This window comes from Berghia stephanieae, chromosome 2 (assembly GCF_034508935.2).
Source record: "Berghia stephanieae isolate SIO BIC M18660-M18661 chromosome 2, UCSD_Bste_1.3, whole genome shotgun sequence".
NCBI lineage: Eukaryota > Metazoa > Mollusca > Gastropoda > Nudibranchia > Aeolidiidae > Berghia > Berghia stephanieae.
This window is the reverse complement of record NC_088361.1, coordinates 74,072,342-74,098,101: the sequence shown is the minus strand read 5'-3', so window position 1 is coordinate 74,098,101 and position 25,760 is coordinate 74,072,342. Positions and strand designations below refer to the sequence as shown.

Here is a 25,760-nt window from a genome sequence, read left to right as displayed (position 1 = left end):
AAAGACGGGTGGGTAGCCTACCTTGTAGATGGCCCGAGCTACCCAACGCAGAGATGCCAAATCTATTTTTTGGCACTCCCCTCCATTTAGGCAAAGAGATTGGAAGGACTAGATTTAAAACCATATCTAGGTCCTGTCCCCCATGAAATTTCTTTCTAATCATGGTTTGTCATGTCTGAATCAGCAGTCAGTCTTTGTGCAACGCAAAGATTAGGGTCAATCCGAGAGAAAGGCCTGGAGGCGGGACGTCCCCCAACTCCACCCCTTGAGTCCTTTTTTATTTCTTTTTTTATTTTTATTTTTCTCCCAAGGACCATGGAAGGACAAGAGGAGGCCAGACTTGAGGAGTATAGCTTCGGTGAGTGCCTTATCCCCCAAGTGTGGGACTGAGCCGTGCTAGTGGGCACAATATAGCCGGGTTGAATAAAAACTTATAAATATCATGGCCAAAAATAGTAAAAACTCTCCCCTTAAAGCCCCACCCCAGACAGGAAAAAAAAAGAAAAATCACAGCCCCGATGACTCTTGATGACTTACCAGGAATGGCAACCCCAAAATTCTCGCCGTTCCTGGTAACTGGTAATTCAACCGAATGAGGAAAATATAAAACTAAACACTTTGAGTATCTTCACCATCAGCAAGGCACTCAAAGCAAATGGCGCCGGTACACCAAAGGCAGTGAACAGGAACAACTCTGGCACTTTAATGATACAAGTGCAGGGTCGAAGAGAGAGTGAGAACCTCTTGAAATGTACCAGATTCTCTGACATCCCAGTCACCGTTGAGGCTCACAGGAGCCTCAATAGGTCAAAAGGTGTCATAAGAAGCAGAGATCTGGTAGGCTGTTCTGAGCAGGAGATGGTTGAGGAACTGGAGGGCGTTGTCGAAGCTCGGCGGGTTAGCATCCGCCGCGGCGATAACACAATCCAGACCAACACCTGGATCCTGACTTTTGACAGCCGGAGACCCCCGTCGAGAATAAAAATTGAATACCTCGACTTGGAGGTTCGGCCTTACGTCCCGAACCCCATGAGATGTTTTAACTGCCACCGGTACGGCCATACTAAAACAAACTGCCGCCGTAAAGCTACATGCCCCCGCTGCGGCAAAGAAGACCACAATGAGGAAAACTGCAAAGTGGACCCTTGTTGTCTGAACTGCCAAGGCAAGCATGCAGCACATTCGAAATATTGTCCTAAGTGGCAAGAAGAAAAGGCAATCTTGACATACAGAGCCACTTACGGCGGTACGTTTGCTCAGGCAAAAGCAGTGATCTGCCCCCCCCTCGGCAGGTCGCTGTTTCTGCCAAGAGCTACGCAGAAGTTGCCAAGGCTGCTGGTAACAACCAAAACAGCCATGGCAAAATCGCACAGACTAGAAAAGACAGTCTTCAAAAGAAAAAGTCATCAAGACCTAAAAACAAGGTCCCAAATGTGTCAAAAAATCTTTTTGACACATTGGAGGTTCAAGATGTGGAACCTGCAACCCCCTCCACATCCACCTCCAAGGCGACCTCCACGCCCCCTCCTTCCCCGAACAAAAAAATTCTCCCCCTCATGGGCGCGGATGTTGGACCCACCCCCCATCTCCACTCCCTTGAGCCCTCTCTATCCCCCAAAAAACAAAACCCCACCCCTTCCCAGAATATGGAGCCACCAACACCAGTTGGGGGATCCACAGATCCCCCTGAGGGGCCTCAAAGCCCCAAAAAAATCTAAGAACCCAGAGGGACCTAAAAATCCCAAGGGTTCAAAAAAACTCAGCCCTAAAAAAACAGAGAGGCCCCCCACAGGGCCTCCTTCTCCTATGGAAGTCTCTCCTCCTAGGAGAATTAAAGTAAAAGGGTTGAAGGCAGGCATACTGCCTAACCTCCCCACAAAAAATTAGGATACCTAGTCAGACAAGATTAATTTCCTGGAACATCAGAGGGATCCGATCAAATAGAACAGAATTGGACCTCCTCCTCCAGAGGAATCCTGATGTAGTCTGTCTGCAGGAAACAAAATTACCAGCAGACGACTACACAGTAAAAGGATATACGGCCAATCATCTGATTCACTCTGATGGCCAGATAGCGTGTGTGTGTGTGTGGGGGGGGGGGGGTTCAATTCTCACTAAGAAGAGCACCCCCCACCGCTTGATACCAATAACAACAAATCTACAGGCAATAGCAGTGAGAGTGACATTGCACAGACCAATCACCATCTGCTCTGTGTACATCCCACCAGATCATCGCCTCCAGTCTGCTGAGCTAGAGGGAGTTCTAAACCAACTCTCCCCTCCCTATGTGATAATGGGAGATTTCAATGCTCACAGTCCCCTCTGGGGAAACACAGACACAAACCAGAGGGGGAAGGCAGTGGAGGCATTCATAATGAAAATGGATGTATACTTGGCAAACGGTCTCGAGGCAACACGGGTAAATATTCACAATCTTACCACGTCTGCCATTGATCTCATTTTTTTTGTGATCCTACACTAGCTCCAGAGCTCTCCTGGACTGTGATCGATGACGATCACGGTTCTGACCATTTTCCAGTCTGCCTCGACATCACCCCGACTTCAAGGGCCCCACAGCCTAAACGTTGGAGTGTTCGGCGAGCAGATTGGGAAACTTTCTCACAGGAGTGTCACAGACTCCTTACGACAGAGGTCGACAGCTATGACAAATTCAAAAATATTTTAACAAATATGTGCAGCTCGACAATACCAACAACCTCTGGTAGACCGAGAAAACACAATCCCTGGTTTACAGAGGAATGTCGAGCGGCCCTACGGGAGAAGAAAAAAGCATACAGGAAAGCGATGAGATTCCCAATCCCTGAGAATTTCACAACATTTAGGAAATTACGAGCAAAGTGTTGGAAGATCTTCCGAGAAAACAAACGGAGATCCTTCCAAAACTTTGTCTCAAAAATAAATAGCCAGACACCCCTAAATAGGGTGTGGAAGATGTTACGGAAACTGAAGGGATCTGATAGTGATTCACTAAATCACTTGACACGTCCCGATGGATCCGTGGCTGAAACAGAACAAGAAATTGCCAACACTCTGGCCGAGAGGCTGGCGCACAACTCCTCGTAGACCTGTAAATTCTCAGTCAATTAACTGAAATCAGTCAATTTGTCAAACTCAAATATTTAAAAAAGGAAAGAAAGAAAGAAAGAAATAAAAAGAAAGAATTCACAAATCGTAGTCGAATGACCGTAAAATAATTAGGAGTGTTCCACAGCGCTACGCATAGCTCATGGGGACCGTTTATATTAACGATGTATATATTGCCAAGACAAAGCGAAGCTTTTTATAAAAGGCGTGTCTGAACACTTCCCTGGGTATTTTCACACATCCTTCGTTAAATTATTTTTTCACTTTCCAAACCGTCGTGATCCCAACTGTAGCCAATTTTAACTGAGCCACCGAGGGATAAATGTCACTGTTTCATCTAAGCCAAAATTGACCACATTTACCTGGGGAGTCTCAAAAGTATGATAAGGTAAATTGCGAATGCCGCAAGTCCGTTATGTAGACATCTTCAAATCGAAAGTTAGGATAGATTTCTACAAGTACATTTCGATTGCCTCACGTTGTAAACAAACTGGTTGACCGTTTCTTCACTGATTGAGTACCTGATCATAAAGAACAATGGTAAGTAACCTAATTAATTCCCGTGCAAATCAGGACGTTTTCTGGCATTGTTTTGCTCAAGCCCAAGCGAGCTTGCTGTTTTGTGGCGATTTACCTTCATTTCGATTCTTTGAATTTTTCCGCTACGCATGCCGAAGTTTCTTCTTGATAATTCACTTCTACTTAATAATTCAGTGTATTGGCCTGAAGTCATATTTATTTAAGTTTTTTTGTCTCTGTCATTTACTGATTGAAAATCAAGTTTGCTCATTGCTACATTATTCTAATGTTCTCACAATGGCTGAGCTGTACGTTGATCGCAATTCAGACTTGTCGAGCATCGATAAAGTTGTGAGTCCCGTGAGGAATAAATTCAATTGGTCATGGCTAGAAGTTAAAGATGATAATGGTGATTATTTTTCTATGTCAAAAAAATTCCAGAGGCAGGAATATGACTTTGATGAAGTCATCTTTACCTATATGAATGACATGCTTATTTAGCATTCCTTCTACATCAAATTATGGCAGTCATACTTCCAGTAAGAAATAACACCCACTATTTTGATATATTGTATTTATCACTCTCCTCTCCAATGATGCCCTTATTTTTAAAAAAATTGTTGAATCTTCAGTTTGTCGAAGAGTTTCAGTTTCAGTCAATTTTTATAGAGCTCATTTACAGGTCTATCCTCGTCTGCACACCACACACCTCAATTTCTGCGCCATAAACAAAACGCAGAAAACACACCAATAAACTTTACATCTACTAACACTGAAGACTACAACAAACCATTTACACTTGAGGAGTTGGGTGCCTGCCTCCGTGACACAAATGTCACAGCACCGGGTCCTGACAACATCAGTTATGAAATACTCCGACATCTTCCACAAGATAGTCTAGTTGTCCATTTGAATATCTATAACAAGATATGGACAACACAGACTTTTCCACCTAGTTGGAATCTGGCCACCGTGATTCCAATCCCAAAACCTGGGAAAGACCATTCGGACGCTTCAAACTACCGACCAATCTCCTCACCAGCTGCCTATGCAAGCTGATGGAGAAAATGGTCAACAAGAATCTGATGTTCTACTTGGAACACAACAACTCCCTCTCCGACCTCCAATGTGGCTTTCGAAAGAACAGATCAACTGTTGATCACCTTGTTCGACTAGAGAGCTTCATTCGTGAGGCCTTTGCCAAAGGTGAGCACTTGGTAGCAATCTTCTTTGACCTTGAGAAGGCCTTTGACACAACTTGGAAATTCGGAATCCTCAAAGATCTGCACAATCTTGGTCTGCGAGGAAACCTTCCAATGTTTGTCAGAGCATTTTTAAACAACAGATCCTTTCAGGTCAAAGCAGGATCCACCTTTTCTGATCCATTTGATCAGGAAGAGGGAGTTCCACAGGGTAGCATTCTGTCTCCCATTCTGTTTGAGATTAAAATAAACTCAATAGTGAATGCAATGAGACAGAATGTTGACTGTTCCTTATATGTTGATGACTTTCTTGTATGCTATCGAAGTAAATCGAGTATGGACACCATTGAGAGACAGTTACAACTCCAACTAAACAAACTGTCGGAGTGGGCAAATCTCAATGGTTTCTCCTTCTCCCCATCAAAAACAGTAGCTGTCCACTTCTGCCGAAAACGCACCTGCATTAGACAGCCTGACCTTTATCTCAACAATTCCAGAATTGAGGTAAAGGACGAAGCCCGATTCCTGGGTTTGATCTTTGATAGGAAACTAAATTTCCTCGCCCATATCAAAGATCTCAGACTGCGATGCATGAAAGCAATGAGAATAATGAGAGTTCTGTCGAGCATGGAATGGGGTTCGGACACAAACACTCTTCTAAAGATATACCGAACCCTTATTCGATCAAAACTGGACTACGCAACTTTTGTATACGGCTCTGCAAAACCATCCTACTTAGGCATGCTGGACCCAATTCATCATCAGGGACTGCGCTTGGCACTCGGGGCTTTCCGCACTTCTCCAGTGGCAAGCCTTTATGCTGAGGCAGATGAGCCAACTCTCCATCTCAGGAGGAAAAAACTGGCTCTCCAGTATGTTACTAAGGTCACATCGCTGCACGACAACCCAGCACACAAACATGTACACTACACGGATAGGACACTAGAAGAAAAATTTCGCAAACACCCAAAAATGACACCACCATTAGGTTGCAGAATAAAAAAAGACATCACAGACATGAACATCAGTTTAGATAGGATACATCCATACGTCCAGGCAAAGACACCACCATGGTCCATACATAGACCAAACATAAATTTGGACCTAACAAAACTGGAAAAATCACAAACAGACCCACATATTTACAAACAGACACTAAAAGCAATATTACAAACATACAAAAACCACACTCACATATTTACGGATGGTTCAAAGAGCGCAGATGCAGTAGGATGTGCCTATCACTCATCGGAAGGCACAGGATCACTTCGCCTGGATAGAAATGTTTCGATCTTTACAGCGGAATCGAGAGCAATCCTAATTGCTCTCCGTTTGGCTGAGAGATCGAATAAAAATAAATTCTTGATCTTGTCTGACTCGCTGTCCGTACTTAAGGGGATCTCAAATTTTTATTGCACCGATCCAAGACTCATAAGTATCTTGGAAGGTGCAAATAAATTATTTATTAAGAAAAAGAAAGTTTGTTTTCTCTGGGTACCTAGTCATGTGGGTATCCAGGGGAACGAAGAAGCGGATCGACTGGCAAAAGAGGCGGTGAGCCAAGAATTACAAGAGGGCAGTAAAATCCCACACGCGGATTTAAAGATCAATATAAAAAAACATGTCCGAAAGGAATGGGAACGATCCTGGAGTCGAGATGTACATAACAAATTAAAACAAATTAAAAGTGACCTCGGCCCCAGACCCAACTCGGGGCTAAAAAGAAGAGACGAGGTAAAAATAACTCGACTCCGGATCGGACATACTGCCCTCACTCACCGTTTCCTTCTGGAGAGGGATGAAAAACCCCTCTGCAGAACATGTAACTGTGACCTGACAGTTCAACACATTTTAATTGAATGTACAGAATTAGAACAGATAAGGTCACAACATTATGATAACAGAGACTTGAAGTCTCTGTTCCAGTCGGTCGATCCGCTTACAATTTTAAAGTATCTGCAGGAATGTGAACTCCTGCAGAAATTGTAAATAGATATTTTTACTTAACAAACATGTAACTATTATGATTTTATAAAGATTTTATTACAACAGTACACGTTTTGATCAGCTGTGGCCCCTCGGGGCCGATAAAAGATTGATGAAAGACAGAAACGGGCGCTTAAATGACCTAAATAGTGTCGAAAGCGCCGTTAAACACCTAAAAACAAACAAACAAACAACGAAAGAAATCAAGGTCATAAGTAACCGTGCACAAGAGCTCTATCGGGAATTGGTTTCTGGGGGTCTTGCAAATACCAAATATTTTATGGAAAGCTCTTTCGAACTCCAAGACGTCTGGTTTGTTTTGCTATCTTAGAACAAACGAAACAGATGTCTTGTTGTATGACCTAGTTGTCTGATTTTGTGACCTGGATGTAAGGTTTTGTGACCTAGATGTATCCTTTTGTGTGTGCAAGCCATGCGGGTAAGTACAGCGATAGCTTGCCAGTTGAGGGGGGAAAAAAGGAAGAAGCAGCGTGTCCGCATTTGAAAAACAAAACAAAAAAAAAACTGAAAAAACAAAACAACTTAACCTTTTAAAGGCGAATATCAATCTTACTTGGACCAAAAATAAAATCTTACCGTTTTCATCAAAAGACAAAAAACATATTACAATTTAAAAACTTGAGCTTTTATATAGGGCAATATCCACCCAACGTGCTCAAAGCGCTTTTTATCAATATTGTTACTGCTCTTATGGTGGAAACTTTTTTTTTTTTTCTGCGTTAAAAAATAATATAAATGAAGACTATTATTTGAAAACTAAAAAAAAATCAGTGTCACTGGCAAAGGGTTAATTGCAGTACTCCTGCATCCTGTGAGACTCCTACGGCACTTGCTAATCATAAGAAAGGAAATAGCAATCAACAATACTAAGTTGAAAAAAAAAAAGAAGAAAAAAAGGAGGGGGGGGGGGGGGGGGAGAGCAAACCCAGTAGCAATGCAACCTTTAGCGGCGAAATTCGATCTTTGACCTAACACCAAATCCTCTTTCATCATAAGACAAGTAACGGCAAAACGATTATAGACAATTGTAGTCCGAGTTGCGATAGTCTGACTGCTCTCTTGGTGGAAACGCTGTATTCTCCGTTAACAATAATAAAGAGAAAAGCAAACTATTATCTGAAAGCAAAAAATTTGCTTCTCTGTTAAGGGGTTAAGAACATCTGCCAGCATCGTTGACATGCTCTACGTCACCAAGGTCACCAAGCGACACGTCTCCCTTTCGTCTTCATCATGCAACCCCCCCCCCCCCACTCTCACGGTGGTGGTGGCGGCGGATAAAAAAGGCCTTTTTTTCTTTTATTCAATCAACTTGACTGCTGCTGGACCCTAGGCCTCTCTACAAGTACAAGAAATAATACTCACTTTTTCTCTGCTCCAACGAAAATATCTACCCCCCACCGGTCTAATTATTTGTAGCAGACGACAAATTTCTCAAAACGGTCACGTGACACTGTAAAATCAACACAGGAAGTCCATGAAAGCTTATTTACGGCATTTCCTTTGAACCGTGAAAACAACAAAATTTCGTTTTCATTCGACTCAACGGGTCAGTTTGGCCGGTATTTTTTAACGAACTAAAGTTCTGAAATCGTTAGCGTGGTGTGATAGAAATGATAAGGCCAGTGAGAGACTGAAATTTCTAGAAATAATGGACGATAAAAGACTTAATAGAAATGTAATAGTAGTCGCAGTAGTAGAAGTAGTAGTAGTAGTAGTAGTAGTGGTAGTAGTAGAAGTTGTAGTAGTAGGAGTAATGATAATAGTGAAAGTAATAGTAGTAGTAGTAGTAGTAGTAGTAGTAGTAGTAGTAGTAGTAGTAGTAGTAGTAGTAGTAGTAGTAGTAGTAGTAGTAAGTAGGAGGAGGAGGAGGAGGAAGTTTCTATGAAACTGTGTGTGTGTGGGAGGGGGGGGGGGGAGGAGTCCCTGGAGAGTGTTTTGAATGTGCAAGATGAGGAGTGTATGTGCGATTGTCGAATCTTCGAGAAAAGAAAAACAAAACAAAAGTTAAATATATATGTATATATATATATATATATATATATATATATATATATATATATATATATATATATATATATATATATATATATATATATATATATATATATAAAATCAAAAACTGTCGGGTATCCTTGTTCTAATCGCTGTACAATTACTTCCCCCAGCGTAGAGCACATATGATTTTGAAATTTAGTCCCAGACTACGATATTTACGCCTGCTAAATCGCGGGTGTAAATTTCACCCGTTTAGTCCCTCGTTTAGTCTAAGACTTCGCGTAGTCCGGCTTCATGAATAGTAGCTTACAACGCCTTTTAGTCTGAGACTACGGATTTAGTCTAGGACTATCGTCGTAGTCCCGCTCCATGAGTTAGAGCCCAGATGATAGTACAGTAATGTGTCACCACTCTGTTAGAGACGAAAGAGGGGCTTTGCAGTATGGGTTTGTGATGTCATTTGTGGCCATTTAATATTAATAGGAGTCAAGGGGTTGGGCATAGTCTTCACATCAATGATAGTTAAGAGAGACTGAGCGATATCCTTTGTTTTGAGATTGACAACGCTGCATTGTGACCCACGAGTTTGGTACATTGTCTCTCACCACTGCTTATCTCTTACAAATGTTGAGAATTAAAGTAAAAGTGTGAAAGTGAAGCAAATCTGAATAAGATGTCGACTTGAATCAAAGCTGCTTTTACTTGACAAAAGATATACAGTGCTGCCATATGGTTTTTATTTCGATCATATTGCTCAGTCTGTGAGTCCTCCCCACAAAAAATTAGGATACCTAGTCAGACAAGATTAATTTCCTGGAACATCAGAGGGATCAGATCAAATAGAACAGAATTGGACCTCCTCCTCCAGAGGAATCCTGATGTAGTCTGTCTGCAGGAAACAAAATTACCAGCAGACGACTACACAGTAAAAGGATATACGGCCAATCATCTGATTCACTCTGATGGCCAGATAGCGTGTGGGGGAGTTTCAATTCTCACGAGGAAGAGCACCCCCCACCGCTTGATACCAATAAAAACAAATCTTCAGGCAATAGCAGTGAGAGTAACATTGCACAGACCAATCACCATCTGCTCTGTGTACATCCCACCAGATCATCGCCTCCAGTCTGCTGAGCTAGAGGGAGTTCTAAACCAACTCCCTCCTCCCTATGTGATAATGGGAGATTTCAATGCTCACAGTCCTCTCTGGGGAAACACAGACACAAACCAGAGGGGAAAGGCAGTGGAGGCATTCATAATGAAAATGGATGTATACTTGGCAAACGGTCTCGAGGCAACACGGGTAAATATTCACAACCTTACCACGTCTGCCATTGATCTCACTTTCTGTGATCCTACACTAGCTCCAGAGCTCTCCTGGACTGTGATCGATGACGATCACGGCTCTGACCATTTTCCAGTCTGCCTCGACATCACCCGACTTCAAGGGCCCCACAGCCCAAACGTTGGAGTGTTCGGCGAGCAGATTGGGAAACTTTCTCACAGGAGTGTCACAGACTCCTTACGACAGAGGTGGACAGCTATGACAAATTCAAAAATATTTTAACAAATATCTGCAGCTCGACAATACCAACAACCTCTGGTAGACCGAGAAAACACAATCCCTGGTTTTCAGAGGAATGTCGAGCGGCCCTACGGGAGAAGAAAAAAGCATACAGGAAAGCGATGAGATTCCCAATCCCAGAGAATTTCGCAACATTTAGGAAACTACGAGCAAAGTGTAGGAAGATCTTCCGAGAAAACAAACGGAGATCCTTCCAAAACTTTGTCTCAAAAATAAATAGCCAGACACCCCTGAATAGGGTGTGGAAGATGTTACGGAAACTGAAGGGATCCGATAGTGATTCACTAAATCACTTGACACGTCCCGATGGATCCGTGGCTGAAACAGAACAAGAAATTGCCAACACTCTGGCCGAGAGGCTGGCGCACAACTCCTCGTCTGCACACCACACACCACAATTTCTGCGCCATAAACAAAACGCAGAAAACACACCAATAAACTTTACATCTACAAACACTGAAGACTACAACAAACCATTTACACTTGGGGAGTTGGGTGCCTGCCTCCGTGACACAAATGTCACAGCACCGGGTCCTGACAACATCAGTTATGAAATACTCCGACATCTTCCACAAGATAGTCTGGTTGTCCTTTTGAATATCTATAACAAGATATGGACAACACAGACTTTTCCACCTAGTTGGAATCTGGCCACCGTGATTCCAATCCCAAAACCTGGGAAAGACCATTCGGACGCTTCAAACTACCGACCAATCTCCCTCACCAGCTGCCTATGCAAGCTGATGGAGAAAATGGTCAACAAGCGTCTGATGTTCTACTTGGAACACAACAACTCCCTCTCCGACCTCCAATGTGGCTTTCGAAAGAACAGATCAACTGTCGATCACCTTGTTCGACTAGAGAGCTTCATTCGTGAGGCCTTTGCCAAAGGTGAGCACTTGGTAGCAATCTTCTTTGACCTTGAGAAGGCCTTTGACACAACTTGGAAATTCGGAATCCTCAAAGATCTGCACAATCTTGGTCTACGAGGAAACCTTCCAATGTTTGTCAGAGCATTTTTAAACAACAGATCCTTTCAGGTCAAAGCAGGATCCACCTTTTCTGATCCATTTGATCAGGAAGAGGGAGTTCCACAGGGTAGCATTCTGTCTCCATTCTGTTTGAGATTAAAATAAACTCAATAGTGAATGCAATGAGACAGAATGTTGACTGTTCCTTATATGTTGATGACTTTCTTGTATGCTATCGAAGTAAATCGAGTATGGACACCATTGAGAGACAGTTACAACTCCAACTAAACAAACTGTCGGAGTGGGCAAATCTCAATGGTTTCTCCTTCTCCCCATCAAAAACAGTAGCTGTCCACTTCTGCCGAAAACGCACCTGCATTAGACAGCCTGACCTTTGTCTCAACAATTCCAGAATTGAGGTAAAGGACGAAGCCCGATTCCTGGGTTTGATCTTTGATAGGAAACTAAATTTCCTCGCCCATATCAAAGATCTCAGACTGCGATGCATGAAAGCAATGAGAATAATGAGAGTTCTGTCGAGCATGGAATGGGGTTCGGACACAAACACTCTTCTAAAGATATACCGAACCCTTATTCGATCAAAACTGGACTACGCATCTTTTATATACTGCTCTGCAAAACCATCCTACTTAGGCATGCTGGACCCAATTCATCATCAGGGACTGCGCTTGGCACTCGGGGCTTTCCGTACTTCTCCAGTGGCAAGCCTTTATGCTGAGGCAGATGAGCCACCTCTCCATCTCAGGAGGAAAAAACTGGCTCTCCAGTATGTTACTAAGGTCACATCACTGCACGACAACCCAGCACACAAACATGTACACTACACGGATAGGACACTAGAAGAAAAATTTCGCAAGCACCCAAAAATGACACCACCATTAGGTTGCAGAATAAAAAAAGACATCGCAGACATGAACATCAGTCTAGATAGGATACATCCATACGTCCAGGCAAAGACACCACCATGGTCCATACATAGACCAAACATAAATTTGGACCTAACAAAACTGGAAAAATCACAAACAGACCCACATATTTACAAACAGACACTAAAAGCAATATTACAAACATACAAAAACCATACTCACATATTTACGGATGGTTCAAAGAGCGCAGATGCAGTAGGATGTGCCTATCACTCATCGGAAGGCACAGGATCACTTCGCCTGGATAGAAATGTTTCGATCTTTACAGCGGAATCGAGAGCAATCCTAAATGCTCTCCGTTTGGCTGAGAGATCGAATAAAAATAAATTCTTGATCTTGTCTGACTCGCTGTCCGTACTTAAGGGGATCTCAAATTTTTATTGCACCGATCCAAGACTCATAAGTATCTTGGAAGGTGCAAATGAATTATTTATTAAGAAAAAGAAAGTTTGTTTTCTCTGGGTACCTAGTCATGTGGGTATCCAGGGGAACGAAGAAGCGGATCGACTGGCAAAAGAGGCGGTGAGCCAAGAATTACAAGAGGGCAGTAAAATCCCACACGCGGATTTAAAGATCAATATAAAAAAACATGTCCGAAAGGAATGGGAACGATCCTGGAGTCGAGATGTACATAACAAATTAAAACAAATTAAAAGTGACCTCGGCCCCAGACCCAACTCGGGGCTAAAAAGAAGAGACGAGGTCAAAATAACTCGACTCCGGATCGGACATACTGCCCTCACTCACCGTTTCCTTCTGGAGAGGGATGAAAAACCCCTCTGCAGAACATGTAACTGTGACCTGACAGTTCAACACATTTTAATTGAATGTACAGAATTAGAACAGATAAGGTCACAACATTATGATAACAGAGACTTGAAGTCTCTGTTCCAGTCGGTCGATCCGCTTACAATTTTAAAGTATCTGCAGGAATGTGAACTCCTGCAGAAATTGTAAATAGATATTTTTACTTAACAAACATGTAACTATTATGATTTTATAAAGATTTTATTACAACAGTACACGTTTTGATCAGCTGTGGCCCCTCGGGGCCGATAAAAGATTGATGAAAGACAGAAACGGGCGCTTAAATGACCTAAATAGTGTCGAAAGCGCCGTTAAACACCTAAAAACAAACAGTCTGTGGTGGACTAAGAACAATGTTTACAACTTGTTTGAGTTTGCCATTATATGTGTAAAATATTGCAATGGGGTATTGGAAACTCAACTTCGGTTAATCGCAACATTTTTGCTAGTTAGTGTAGTAGTAGTAGTAGTAGTAGTAGTAGTAGTAGTAGTAGTAGTAGTAGTAGTAGTAGTAGTAGTAGTAGTAGTAGTAGTAGTAGTAGCAGTAGTAGTAGTAGTAGTAGTAGCAGTAGCACATACACGCGCACACACAAACACACACACATACACACACACACACACACCGCAAATTTGTATTATGGAAAAAATGTAGATATTTTTTCTATTAAAAACAGCCATGGGTACTTTTACCTGGACATGCATGATAGATCTTGGAATTGGCCTGGAGCTTGATGGCTACATATCCAACTTTATTGGCTTTTATTTTGCTGAAGGCGAACCGTACCTGATGACTGCTTATGGTTTGGCTATTAACTATTGGGATGGGACTGTTCATTTCATCTTATGTTTGACTATACTTGGATTGTATTCATCAAGGTTGGTATACTTGAATTTGATCATGTTACTCTCTCTCTCTCTCTCTCTCTCTCTCTCTCTCTCTCTATATATATATATATATATATATATATATATATATATATATATATTATATATATATATATATATATTATATATATATATATATATATATATATATATATATATATATATATATATTAGACCTGTAAATTCTCGGTCATTAACTGAAATCAGTGAATTTGTCAAATTCAAATATTTAAAAAAAAAGGAAAGAAAGAATTCACAAATCGTAGTCGAATGACCGTAAAGTAGTTAGGAGTGTTCCATAACGCTACGCATAGCTCATGGGAGCCGTTTATATTAACGATGGATTTATTGCCAAGGCTAAGCGGCGCTTTTTAGAATTGGCGTGACTGAACACGTCCCAGTGTAAGTTCACACAGCCTTCGTTAAATTATTTTTTCACTTTCCAACCTGTCGTGATCCCAACGGTAGCCCTGAGCCGCCGAGCGATAAATTTCACTGTTTCATCTAAGCCAAAATTGACCACATTTACAAGCTGAGTTTTAAAGGTATAAAAAAAGTAAAATGCGAATGCCGGAAGTAACATCTCTAGTAGATGATAATGGGAGACACCTTTAAATCGAAAGTTGATTAGGATAGATTGCTACAAGCACATTTCGATTGCCTCACGTTGTAAACAAACTGATTGACCGTTTCTTCACTGATTGGGTACGTACCTGATTATAAGGAACAATGGTAAGTAGCCTAATTAATTCCCGTGCAAATCAGGACGTTTTCTGCCATTGTTTTGCTCAAGCCCAAGCGAGCTTGCTGTTTTGTGACGATTTACCTTTAATTCGATTCTTTGAATTTTTCCGCTACGCCTGCCGAAGTTTCTTCATTGTGATGATAATTCACTTCAACTTAATAATTCAGTGTATTGGCCAGAAGTCATATTTATTTAATTTTTTTTTCTTCTGTCATTAACTGATTGAAAATCAAGTTTGCTCATTGCTACATTATTCTAATGTTCTCACAATGCCTGAGCTGTTCGTGGATCGCAATTCGGAGTTGTCGAGCATCGATAAAGATGTGAGGGATAAATTCAATTGGTCATGGCTAGAAGTTAAAGATGATAATGGTGATTATTTTTCTATGTCAGAAAAATTCCAGAGGCAGGAATATGACTTTGATGAAGTCATCTTTACCTATATGAATGACATGCTTATTTTTAGCATTCCTTCTACATCAAATTATGGCAGCCATACTTCCAGTAAGAAATAACACCCACTATTTTAATGTATTGTATTTATCACTCTCCTCTCCAATGATGCCCTTATTTAAAAAAAAAAATTGAATCTTCAGTTTGTCGAAGAGTTTCAGTCAATATTTGTAGAGCTCATTTACAGGTCTAATATATATATATATATATATATATATATATATATATATATATATATATATATATATATATATATATATATATATATATATATATATATATATATATATATATTTATATATATACTAGTAGAAAGCCCGCAATTTCGCGGGGAAAGAACTATTTTCATTCGATATTGTACTCACCATCATTTAATGAGGGCAGATTGGTAAACAACGTTGTCTGTGTAATTTGGTATATCTTCGGTTGATTTTTCTGTGTGGCCCAATAATATATTTAATAATATATTCCCTCAACTAACCCCAAGAAAAAATTAAACCTAGTACTTTTAATTAACCCCAATAGGAAAAACAAACACCTTAGCACTTTAATAATACTTATGACTAACCCTAATAGGAAAAAAAAATCATCCGATCTCGAGCTAACCCTAATAGAAAAAATCATGACAAATTGAATAAATAAACGCCTGACAAAAGATCAAAGGTGAAAATACAAATTTAAAGAATACTGGGGATGAAGGAGCTTTCGGAATGTCTCCCCTTTACTTAACTTATGGAAAAACAAACTTCCTAGCACCTTGAATAAGACTTATGACTAACCTCTCGAGCTAACCCTAATAGAAAACAAAAACAACCCTCGGACTGCTTTGCACCACCTTTCAATATTTAACAAATCAAAATGGCGGCTGAAAATCAAAACAATGGTCAAATTAAGAAATTTTAAACTTTCACAAATCTATCAAGGTTTGTTCTAGAGTTTTTAAAATACTTCTAGATATAATGTCAAATTGAATAAATAAATGCCTGCTGACAAAATATCAACGGTGAAAATACAAATTTAAAGAATACTGGGGATGTAGGAGCTTTCGGAATGCCTCCCCTTTACTTATGGAAAAACCAACATCCTAGCACCTTTACTAAGACTTATGACTAACCTTAATAGAAAAAGAAATATCCTCGATCTCGAGCTAACCGTAATAGTAAAAAAAGAATCAAAATGGCGACTGAAATACCTTCATGTGATCAAGTGAATAATATCACTATGAATGCCACGATTTGCTGAAAAATGCCAACACCCACACACACATGTATACACCACACACAACACACACACACACACACACACACACACACACAAACACAAGATCAATATAAAAAAACATGTCCGAAAGGAATGGGAACGATCCTGGAGTCGAGATGTACATAACAAATTAAAACAAATTAAAAGTGACCTCGGCCCCAGACCCAACTCGGGGCTGAAAAGAAGAGACGAGGTAAAAATAACTCGACTCCGGATCGGACATACTGCCCTCACTCACCGTTTCCTTCTGGAGAGGGATGAAAAACCCCTCTGCAGAACATGTAACTGTGACCTGACAGTTCAACACATTTTAATTGAATGTACAGAATTAGAACAGATAAGGTCACAACATTATGATAACAGAGACTTGAAGTCTCTGTTCCAGTCGGTCGATCCGCTTACAATTTTAAAGTATCTGCAGGAATGTGAACTCCTGCAGAAATTGTAAATAGATATTTTAACTTAACAAACATGTAACTATTATGATTTTATAAAGATTTTATTACAACAGTACACGTTTTGATCAGCTGTGGCCCCTCGGGGCCGATAAAAGATTGATGAAAGACAGAAACGGGCGCTTAAATGACCTAAATAGTGTCGAAAGCGCCGTTAAAGACCTAAAAAAAAAATAAAAAAATAAAAAATAAAAAAACACAAACACACACACGCACACACACACACACACACACACACACAAACATACACGCAATTAGAACATACATAACAACACTGATCACCGCTAAATCAACAACACAACGGAAGTAATAATAATACTTGATGTCATAAATAGATGACGCAAATTGACAACTTTTTACAGTGTCAAAATTAGTTGATTTTGGGAGTCAAGTGTCGTCGTTAGTACATATTTTATGATATCTGTTTGACTCAACGAACTTTCAAACTGACTTTAAATTATAAAAGGAAATCAAGTTATCTGTTTATCTATCTGTAAAATACATTTCTAATTTTCAAATCTTTCAGTAGAGTTGTGCGCCGTATCAATTTTTTTATTAACTCAAATAAGCACAATGTTCTCCACAATGCTATATTTTTTAAAGAAAGGATGTGTGTGTGTGTGTGTGTGTGTGTGTGTGTGTGTGTGTGTGTGTGTGATTGATTGATTTACGGATGGATGAATAGATAGAGTAATTACCTCTTATCGGCCAAACTACTCGCTTTACACGCAAAGGGACCGAGCTTTATCCCCGATTTTCTGACCTCTCCCTTGTCCACTAAGCAGTGATTGAGTGGCTGTGTCTGTTTGATCTGACAGAAAGTACTTTGTGATAGATAAGCGTCCTATCCAGTTTTAAAGGACGGCTTCTTAAATCGTAACACGGACTATAAAGACGTGGGTGGGCACTTTAAATTCATATTAGGACTGATTGAATTAATGCGATGACGTTTCCACGTCTTCATATAATATTTCATCTCTGCCACTTTATCATTCATCGCTTAAACGTAATCGCAGTCCTAGTGTCAGACTATATTGATGCTGTGCGTTAAGCTAAAGTGCTCACAACATCCACCAGCCGGATATAACGTAGGTACCAATACACAAAACCATGTGTAACCTTAAACTTTATAGTCTGATTGATAGAATTTAGTGAGTAGTAATCATAAAAATGGCTGGCTAAAAACAATAACAAAGAGCTAATTGGCAATTTCGTTCCATCAATAAGGTAATGAAGGCTACGCGTTGATTGACTCAAAACGAAACGAAACAACAAATATAATGAATCACAATTCCGGGCGGCGGTCACAAAAAGTGAGATGTCAATAATACTGCTCAAGCCAGGAAGCAATACATAATCTCATTGTTCTCCTGAATAATACAACTCTTTCTGGTGGTCGTCTTGTAGGACCATTAAAGGTACGCATCATTACAACTTCCATTACGGCATGACCATTTCACAATCAGTGTCCCCTCACCATTCGATTTAGATATGATCATATCTCTTCATCATCACCACAACTACACCATAATAAAAGGGAACAAACAGGTGATGTAAAAAAAAATATGGTTCCAATCTCAATTGAAGTGTAAAACCACTCTTCCGGAGGATTGGGTACCAACCTTGTGTAATTGATTTTCTTGTTTCAGAGTCATGGGTCGTAAAAGTATGAAAAAATAAAACGCGAAAGCCGGAAGTGCGTTATGTAGACACCTTAAAATCGAAAGTTAGGATAGATTGCTACAAGCACATTTCGATTGCCTCACGTTGTAAACAAACTGGTTGACCGTTTCTTCACTGATTGGGTACCTAATTATAAGGAACAATGGTAAGTAGCCTAATTAATTCCCGCGCAAAATAGGACGTTTTTTGCCATTGTTTTGCTCAAGCGAGCTTGCTGTTTGCTGTGGCGATTTACTATTCATTTCGATTCTTTGGATTTTTCCGCTACGCCTGCCGAAGTTTCTTCAATTGATGATAATTCATTTCTACTTAATAATTAGTGAATTGGCCAGAAGTCATTTATTTCATTTTTTTTTCTGTCATTAACTGATTGAACATCAGATTTGCTCATTGCTACATTATTTTAATGCTCTCTCAATGCCTGAGCTGTTCGTGGATCGCAATTCAGACTTGTCGAGCATAGATATAGATGTGAGGAATAAATTCAATTGGCCATGGCTAGAAGTTAAAGATGACAATGGTGGTTATTTTTCTGACTACGTCAGAAAAATTCCAGAAACAATTGTTTGTATTTTGTCAACGTTTAAAGTATGGTCACAAGGGTTATAGGCTTTCTCAAAAGGCATGCACAGTCTAAGTCACACATTGGTAGAAGGAATTCAGTCAAAGGAAATCGGTCATCGCCAGGTTCTTTTCAAATGTTCTAGAAAAAGGGATCATCTCATGTCAGTTCTACTCATACAAATCCTTATGGTGTTGCCCCAAATGTTTGTAAAGCTAGTGGATCCAGGCTGAATCAAAATTCTGAAGATCATGTTTCACCACCATTACCACCACCGCCTCCAAGTATGAAGGATAGGATAGCTCATCGAGAAGCTATTATTTGTTCTTTTATTGCTGAGCATTCACTAGCCCTAAGCCATGGCACCACACCTGATAGGACTTGTCCAGCTTCTCTCTCAAGATCACAAAGCTCTGCAATCTTTAAAAATGGAAAGACAGACTACCACATATAAATTAAAGTTTGGCCTGAAGGAAATACAGAGGAAGCGATTGATCGGGAAGATGAAGGAGAACTATTTTTCAATAAATTTAGATGAAGCCACTGCAAAGCATGGGAAGAAAAGAGTCCTCAATATTCTTGTATGTTTTTATGATGTGGACCTGGAGAAATCTGTTGCTTATCTTTATGCTTCAGTTGAACTGTCTACAGTAAATGCAGAAACGGTATACAAAAGTGTCATTGATATCCTGGTTCAAGACAACATCCCTCTTATAAATTTGATCACTGTTTTGTCAGATACTGATTCTTATATGAGAGGTGAACATAATGGATTTTTTAAAATAAGATAAGATAAGATATACTTTATTGATCCTTGTATGGATATTATAATTTTGTATCACAACACAATTCGGTAATATATAAAAGAAATATCAAATGTTAATAAATTAAATAAAACTTGGCAAAGAATATTAAAAGTCTTAAAATGTACAGTGGAACAACAAGCGGATATATTATGGTGACTATGATTATACTTATACTTATAATAAAATTCTTCTCCAATAAAAATATAAATAATCAAATGATTATCAAGATACTTTATAAACTGGTAAAGGTTAAATGATATTATACTAAAAAGTAGAGAGGAAAATAACATAAAAATTGTGCATAAATTGCATAAATATTTCATCTGAGGAATAAATAAATTATTTTGCGGTTATCACCTTAATTCATATAAATATTTATCATTTGCTTTAAAGTAAAAGTAAAAGATTGTAGATAAGAGATTGAAAAGGAGTTATATATATTATTTCTAAGAAGTAAAATGTTCTATAAATATAAATGTAATTATTGAATCACCTCTCTATAATATTATCCTTACTTCACACATAGATAGATGAATATGTTGGCTTAATTTATTTATTTTAAAAAATAACTTTTACGTTAAATTTAGAATAGGACACATAAGTTCAGGTCATAAATTAGTTATTATCTACATGATTATGTTAATACTTTAAGTGATTAAGAAAATTCTCTCTTAAACGATGAGACTATATCTAAGTCTAAGTCAGTGTCAGTGCATAGATTCTCACAGCCGTGGGGAGGAAATAATTAAAATGTCTTTGTTTCTTTGTGATACAATGCAGAAGACGACCGCTTCTTTTGCTGAATTGAATCTCTTTGTGTAGTGGATGAGATTAATCTCTTATGACTTTGTTTATTTTTTCATTACATGATTTCATATAAAAATGATCAAAGTCTAATATGGAAGGAAATTTTAGCTTTTTCTGGCAGTGTCTCAAAACTTTGTTGATCTTCGACTTTTCAGATCTTTTGTTATTCCCACCCCAGGCTTGCAAACAGTAGCGTAGTACAATGATAATGCATGTGTTATAAAACAGAAAAAGCAGCCTATTGTCCAAATTCACTCTGTTGAGTTTTCTTAAAAAAATACATTCTGGTTTGAAGCTTTTTGGATGACACTGGTGGACTGCTTTGTCCACTCTAACTTCTCGTCAATGACGACCCTAAGATACTTGTATTCTTCAACTCTTTCAACAATTTCATCTTTTATAATAATGAAACTCAAGTCTGATGCCCCTCATCTTGTGGATATTGATGGTGACATTTGTCATCATATACATAATATTACAAAAATATTTTCATCTTCAGTTGATCCATCAAGTCATATTTCAAAATTGCTTGATTACATTTTCAGGGACGTTGAATACAGTGCAGATATAAGACGAGATTTTTTATCAGTTTGTGAACTTCTCAACCTAGAACGTCTACTCCCTAAAGCGAGAGTGTGTTACAGGTGGTTGAACATACTTGATTATGCCCTACGTTACGATGAGTTAAAGGATAGCATTTATGTTTTTTTTTTACTTCTCTTGGCTGTCAATAAAGCATTATGGATGTTTTCAAGCACAGATCCACTTCTGAAAATAGCAGACAAGCAATTTATAAAATAATGAGGAGACTTAAGTAATTAAGTCAAAAAATTTGACAGTGGCTGGGAAAGCAAGGAAATCAAGAATATGTCAAAAGATTTTTGTTTTTTAATCCAAAACAACAGTGCTTCTTGATATGATTTATATAACATATTTACTCTTTTCAAGAGATTTGTTTTGGCATTTGAGCAACATAAACCAATGCTTCATCTTTTGCACGGCGAACAAGTCAATATTTTCAGGAATTTTTTGCAATTTTATATTCGACCAGAATTTATCAGGGAATCTGGCAAAGATTTGCACTCTCTTGATTTATCAAAAACCATAAATTGATTTACCTTACAAACGTGTTAATATTGGAAGATGTGGTGAGACCAGATCCCTCTCTAAGCTAGGACGAGAAGAAAGAAATAAGTTTCCTCAAGTTATTATTTGATGCTTACAAAGCTACAGGCATTTACATGCAGAAAAAGCTGCCCCTCAATAACCCATTTCTAAGGACTCTTTCTTTATTTGACCCCAGGGCTTTTGGATTTGGCGACACTGCAATGGCATTGAAAAAGCTGCCTTCAATGTTGAAATCAATAAATGCTCCAAATTTTGACAATGAAATTATGATGTTACAATCAGATCCAAGTATTCGTCCTATTGAAATTGACTTGTCCCTTAATTTGTGGTGGACTAAAGTTTTTAAACTTGCAAAGTACCCTTCTGTTCAAAAGGTAGTGAGTGCATGCTTGTCTATTTTCACAAGTCCAAGAGTTGAACAGTCGTTTAGCATTATTAATAACGTCATCACTACTAATAGCACAAGTTTATTAATTAGCACATACGAAGCCTACATGTATACTAAATATGAATTGCTTGCTTTGAATACCACAACATTAAAGAAATATGCAAGACCTAATGCTGTGACCTCACCAATAGATTCTTCACTTGCATAAATCGCATGCAGACTGCATCATCAAGACATATTGCAGACAGCAGGAAAAGAAAAATATCATCAACTGATCAATTGCCTGCAGCAAAACGTTCTGATCTCGTTGCTAATAGCCATGGAAATGATAAGATATAGACATAATTTTGATTTGTTTTCAAATATATTTTTGCCTTGAATTGGACTTGCATCATTCAACAGTGGTGATATGATGAACAAAAGCTTGTTTTGCTTTCTTATTTTTTTATCTGAAGTGTTTAATGTCAATAGTTTTTATAGTTCATGATCAGATTTTGGAGGTTGATTTGTGTAGTGCGTATACTTGATTGTGGCAATTAGTTTCTTTTGAAAGCCTATAGCTTTAATTATCTCATCAGCAGAAACTTTGTTTGGAGCATTGTTTGTCTTTGATGAAGTCATCTTTACTGATTTGGATGACATGCTTATTTAGCATTCTTTCTACATCAATCAATGGCAGTCATACTTCCAGTAAGTAATAACACCCACTATTTTAATGTATTGTATTTATCACTCTCCTCTTTAATGATGCACTTATTAAAAAACAAACAAACTTGAATCTTCAGTTTGTCGAAGAGTTTCAGTCAATTTTTATAGAGCTCATTTACAGGTCTATCAGGTGTACTATGAGTACCTGGCCGTCAACATTGTTGTATCTTTCGGAAAAATTGTATTATCGCCTTACAGGTGTCATGTATCGTTCTACATGCTACGTGGTGCTGTTGGTCAGGGGCCCTTTGTAAATCGCTTTGAGCACATTTAGTGGATATTGAGCTATATAAAAGCTCAGTGTTTTTTGTTGTTTAATAAAAATACAGTTCTACCTTTGGATAGGACGCCAGACTTTTAGCCAGATCTAACAGATATAGCTACCTATTCACTGCTGAGTCGACAGGGAGATCAGATAAAATCACGACTGCACCCGGGATCGATCTCTGTCCCTTTGCGTGTGAAACGAGTGCTCTATCAACTGAGATATACTACGTGAAACTCATATTATTTGATTAGTTAAAATACCAAACGAAATTTTAATATTATTGTATTATTTAAAATGACAATTCAGTGCGATAGAAAGGAGTGGTGACAAGAGAAAACAAAAAATCGGACTTGCTAGGTTCGAAACACACATACACACACACACACACACACACACACACATCTTTAGTAATCACATTCATTTCAAACAATAGACCATTAGAGAAGAGGGGTGATGCCTTCATCATAGATCATTGTCATTGCGATCATTATGGTGTAGTAAATTTTGAAATTTACCCCGTATATTGGAATCGTCCAAGGCGTTGATGATTGTCATGCCACTCCTGCTTCCCCCATCCCACACACGAGAGGGCGGTTTGCGATGTGGAGGGAGATGGTCATCTGTGCCGTTTAGTTTATAGGTAGTGCGATTAGTTAAGTGGGAGGGGTGGTGATTGGTGGAAGATAGGCAAAGAACCTAGGCAAAGAATCGCTGGGACCGCTGAAAGGTTATAAGAAGAGAGAACCGCTGGGACCGCTGAAAGGTTATAAGAGAGAACAGCTGGGACCGCTGAAAGGTTATAAGAAGAGAGAACCGCCAACGGTTTCCCACTTTGGAACCGGTCCCCGGTTCTCAGCTAAAGAACCGTGGGACAGGTCCTTGGTCCTCAGCGCGGCAGTGCATCCTAAATTTTGGCAGAAAGTTTTCTCACACTCCGAGGTCAGACGGTGCCTCAGATTGGACGGTGCAAGTGATAAGTTTTATTTCTTTCGACGACAGAAAAAATAATTGACAAAAGATGACAAATGTCGAGTGGATTTTAACATCTGCTTAGAAAGGACTAATTCAAAGGGGATAGAATAAACAGCAAAATACCCCCTCTCTCCCCCCCCCCCCCCCCCCATCTTCAGGGTGGAAAACTTGTTACCCATAGCGAGTTCCATCTGTACCTTTCTCCTGTCTCAGTAAGAAGATGCGAGCAAGCCGAATTTCGAATGAATAATGACGGAATGAAGAAAGACGAGACAATGAAAGAGCTCTCACTTTCAGTTCTAGATCGAAACCTCGAACTCGAAGGTGTCACGTATCAGTGAGCATGCGCGATGGAGACGATGAACCGAAAAGTTGCCAGTTTGGCGTTTCACCACTAAATCTGGTCTTTTTCTCAGGATTGAATAATTGCACTTGTTTAATTAATTGATAAATTTATTAAACAAATCTCACTAAACCGACAAAACCTGTGACTAGTATGGGACAGGGAACGCGGATTTATTTGTCGCAGAACAAGTTATTTTTTAAAAATCTCATTTTTCCATAGGCATCGTCAGTGCAGGCGCCAACGCTCGTGGCTCGGCAGTACCACAGACCTCTTACTTATCTGTGGACCCCCGGGCCCTGGTGCCTGCTCGTCAGTACTGACCGTGTGCCTGGGCCTGGGGGTCAGTACTGACCAATAGCCCCTTAGAAAGAGCAGAGCTAACGCTACTAGAAGGGTCACTCCTTCTTTGAGCCAATGGTCACAGCCCGCGCACGCTGACTCGCTAAGCGCGTGTGCTTCGCTAAGTGTTTGCCCTAGATACGGCTTGTCGCCTGCCTTTCTGTTTATGGATGTGTCTGTTTATGTGTATGTTTCTATGTTTACATTTAGTGGTAGATCTAGATATATCTTATAAGAGAGAGAGAGAGAGAGAGAGAGAGAGAGAGAGAGAGAGAGAGAGAGAGAGAGAGAGAGAATAAGTAGGAGTGAAATATCTGTTCAATGTTATCGTTATCATAATATAAGTATATAGTTATAACATGTGTAACTAAATGACAAATTGCCATATTTATGGACAATAAAGATCTATTATTATTATTATTATATTATTATTATTATTATTATTATTATTATTATTATTATTATTATTATTATTACTATTATTATTATTATTATTATTATTATTATTATTATTATTATTATTATTATTATTATTATTATTATTATTATTATTATTATTATTATTATTATTATTATTATTATTATTATTAATAACAATACAGTAGAACTCGGAAATAGCGAGTTCGACGGGTCCACTCCTGATTACTCGCTATTTCCGAGTTCTCGCTATTCCCGAGTTGCCAGGAAAGGTCACTCGGCCGTACAAAAATATGGAAAGATAGTGTGTGTGTGTGTGTTTGTTTGTTTGTTTGTGCGTGTGTGCCGCGCGTGCGTGCAAATGACTGTGTGTGGATAAAGTGGGGTGAGGGCGGGGTTG

At 39.2% G+C, this 25,760-nt stretch overlaps 1 protein-coding gene across 1 annotated transcript in view; it reads left to right on the top strand.

Moving 5' to 3' along the window:
* LOC144965517 (transmembrane 6 superfamily member 1-like) overlaps positions 1–25,760 on the top strand; it is a 184,734-nt gene that overhangs the window by 16,048 nt on the left and 142,926 nt on the right. The window contains exon 2 of the mRNA XM_078900927.1: positions 13,813–14,014. Coding sequence (XP_078757053.1) covers positions 13,813–14,014 — 202 coding nt within the window. The remainder of the gene's footprint in view (positions 1–13,812; positions 14,015–25,760) is intronic.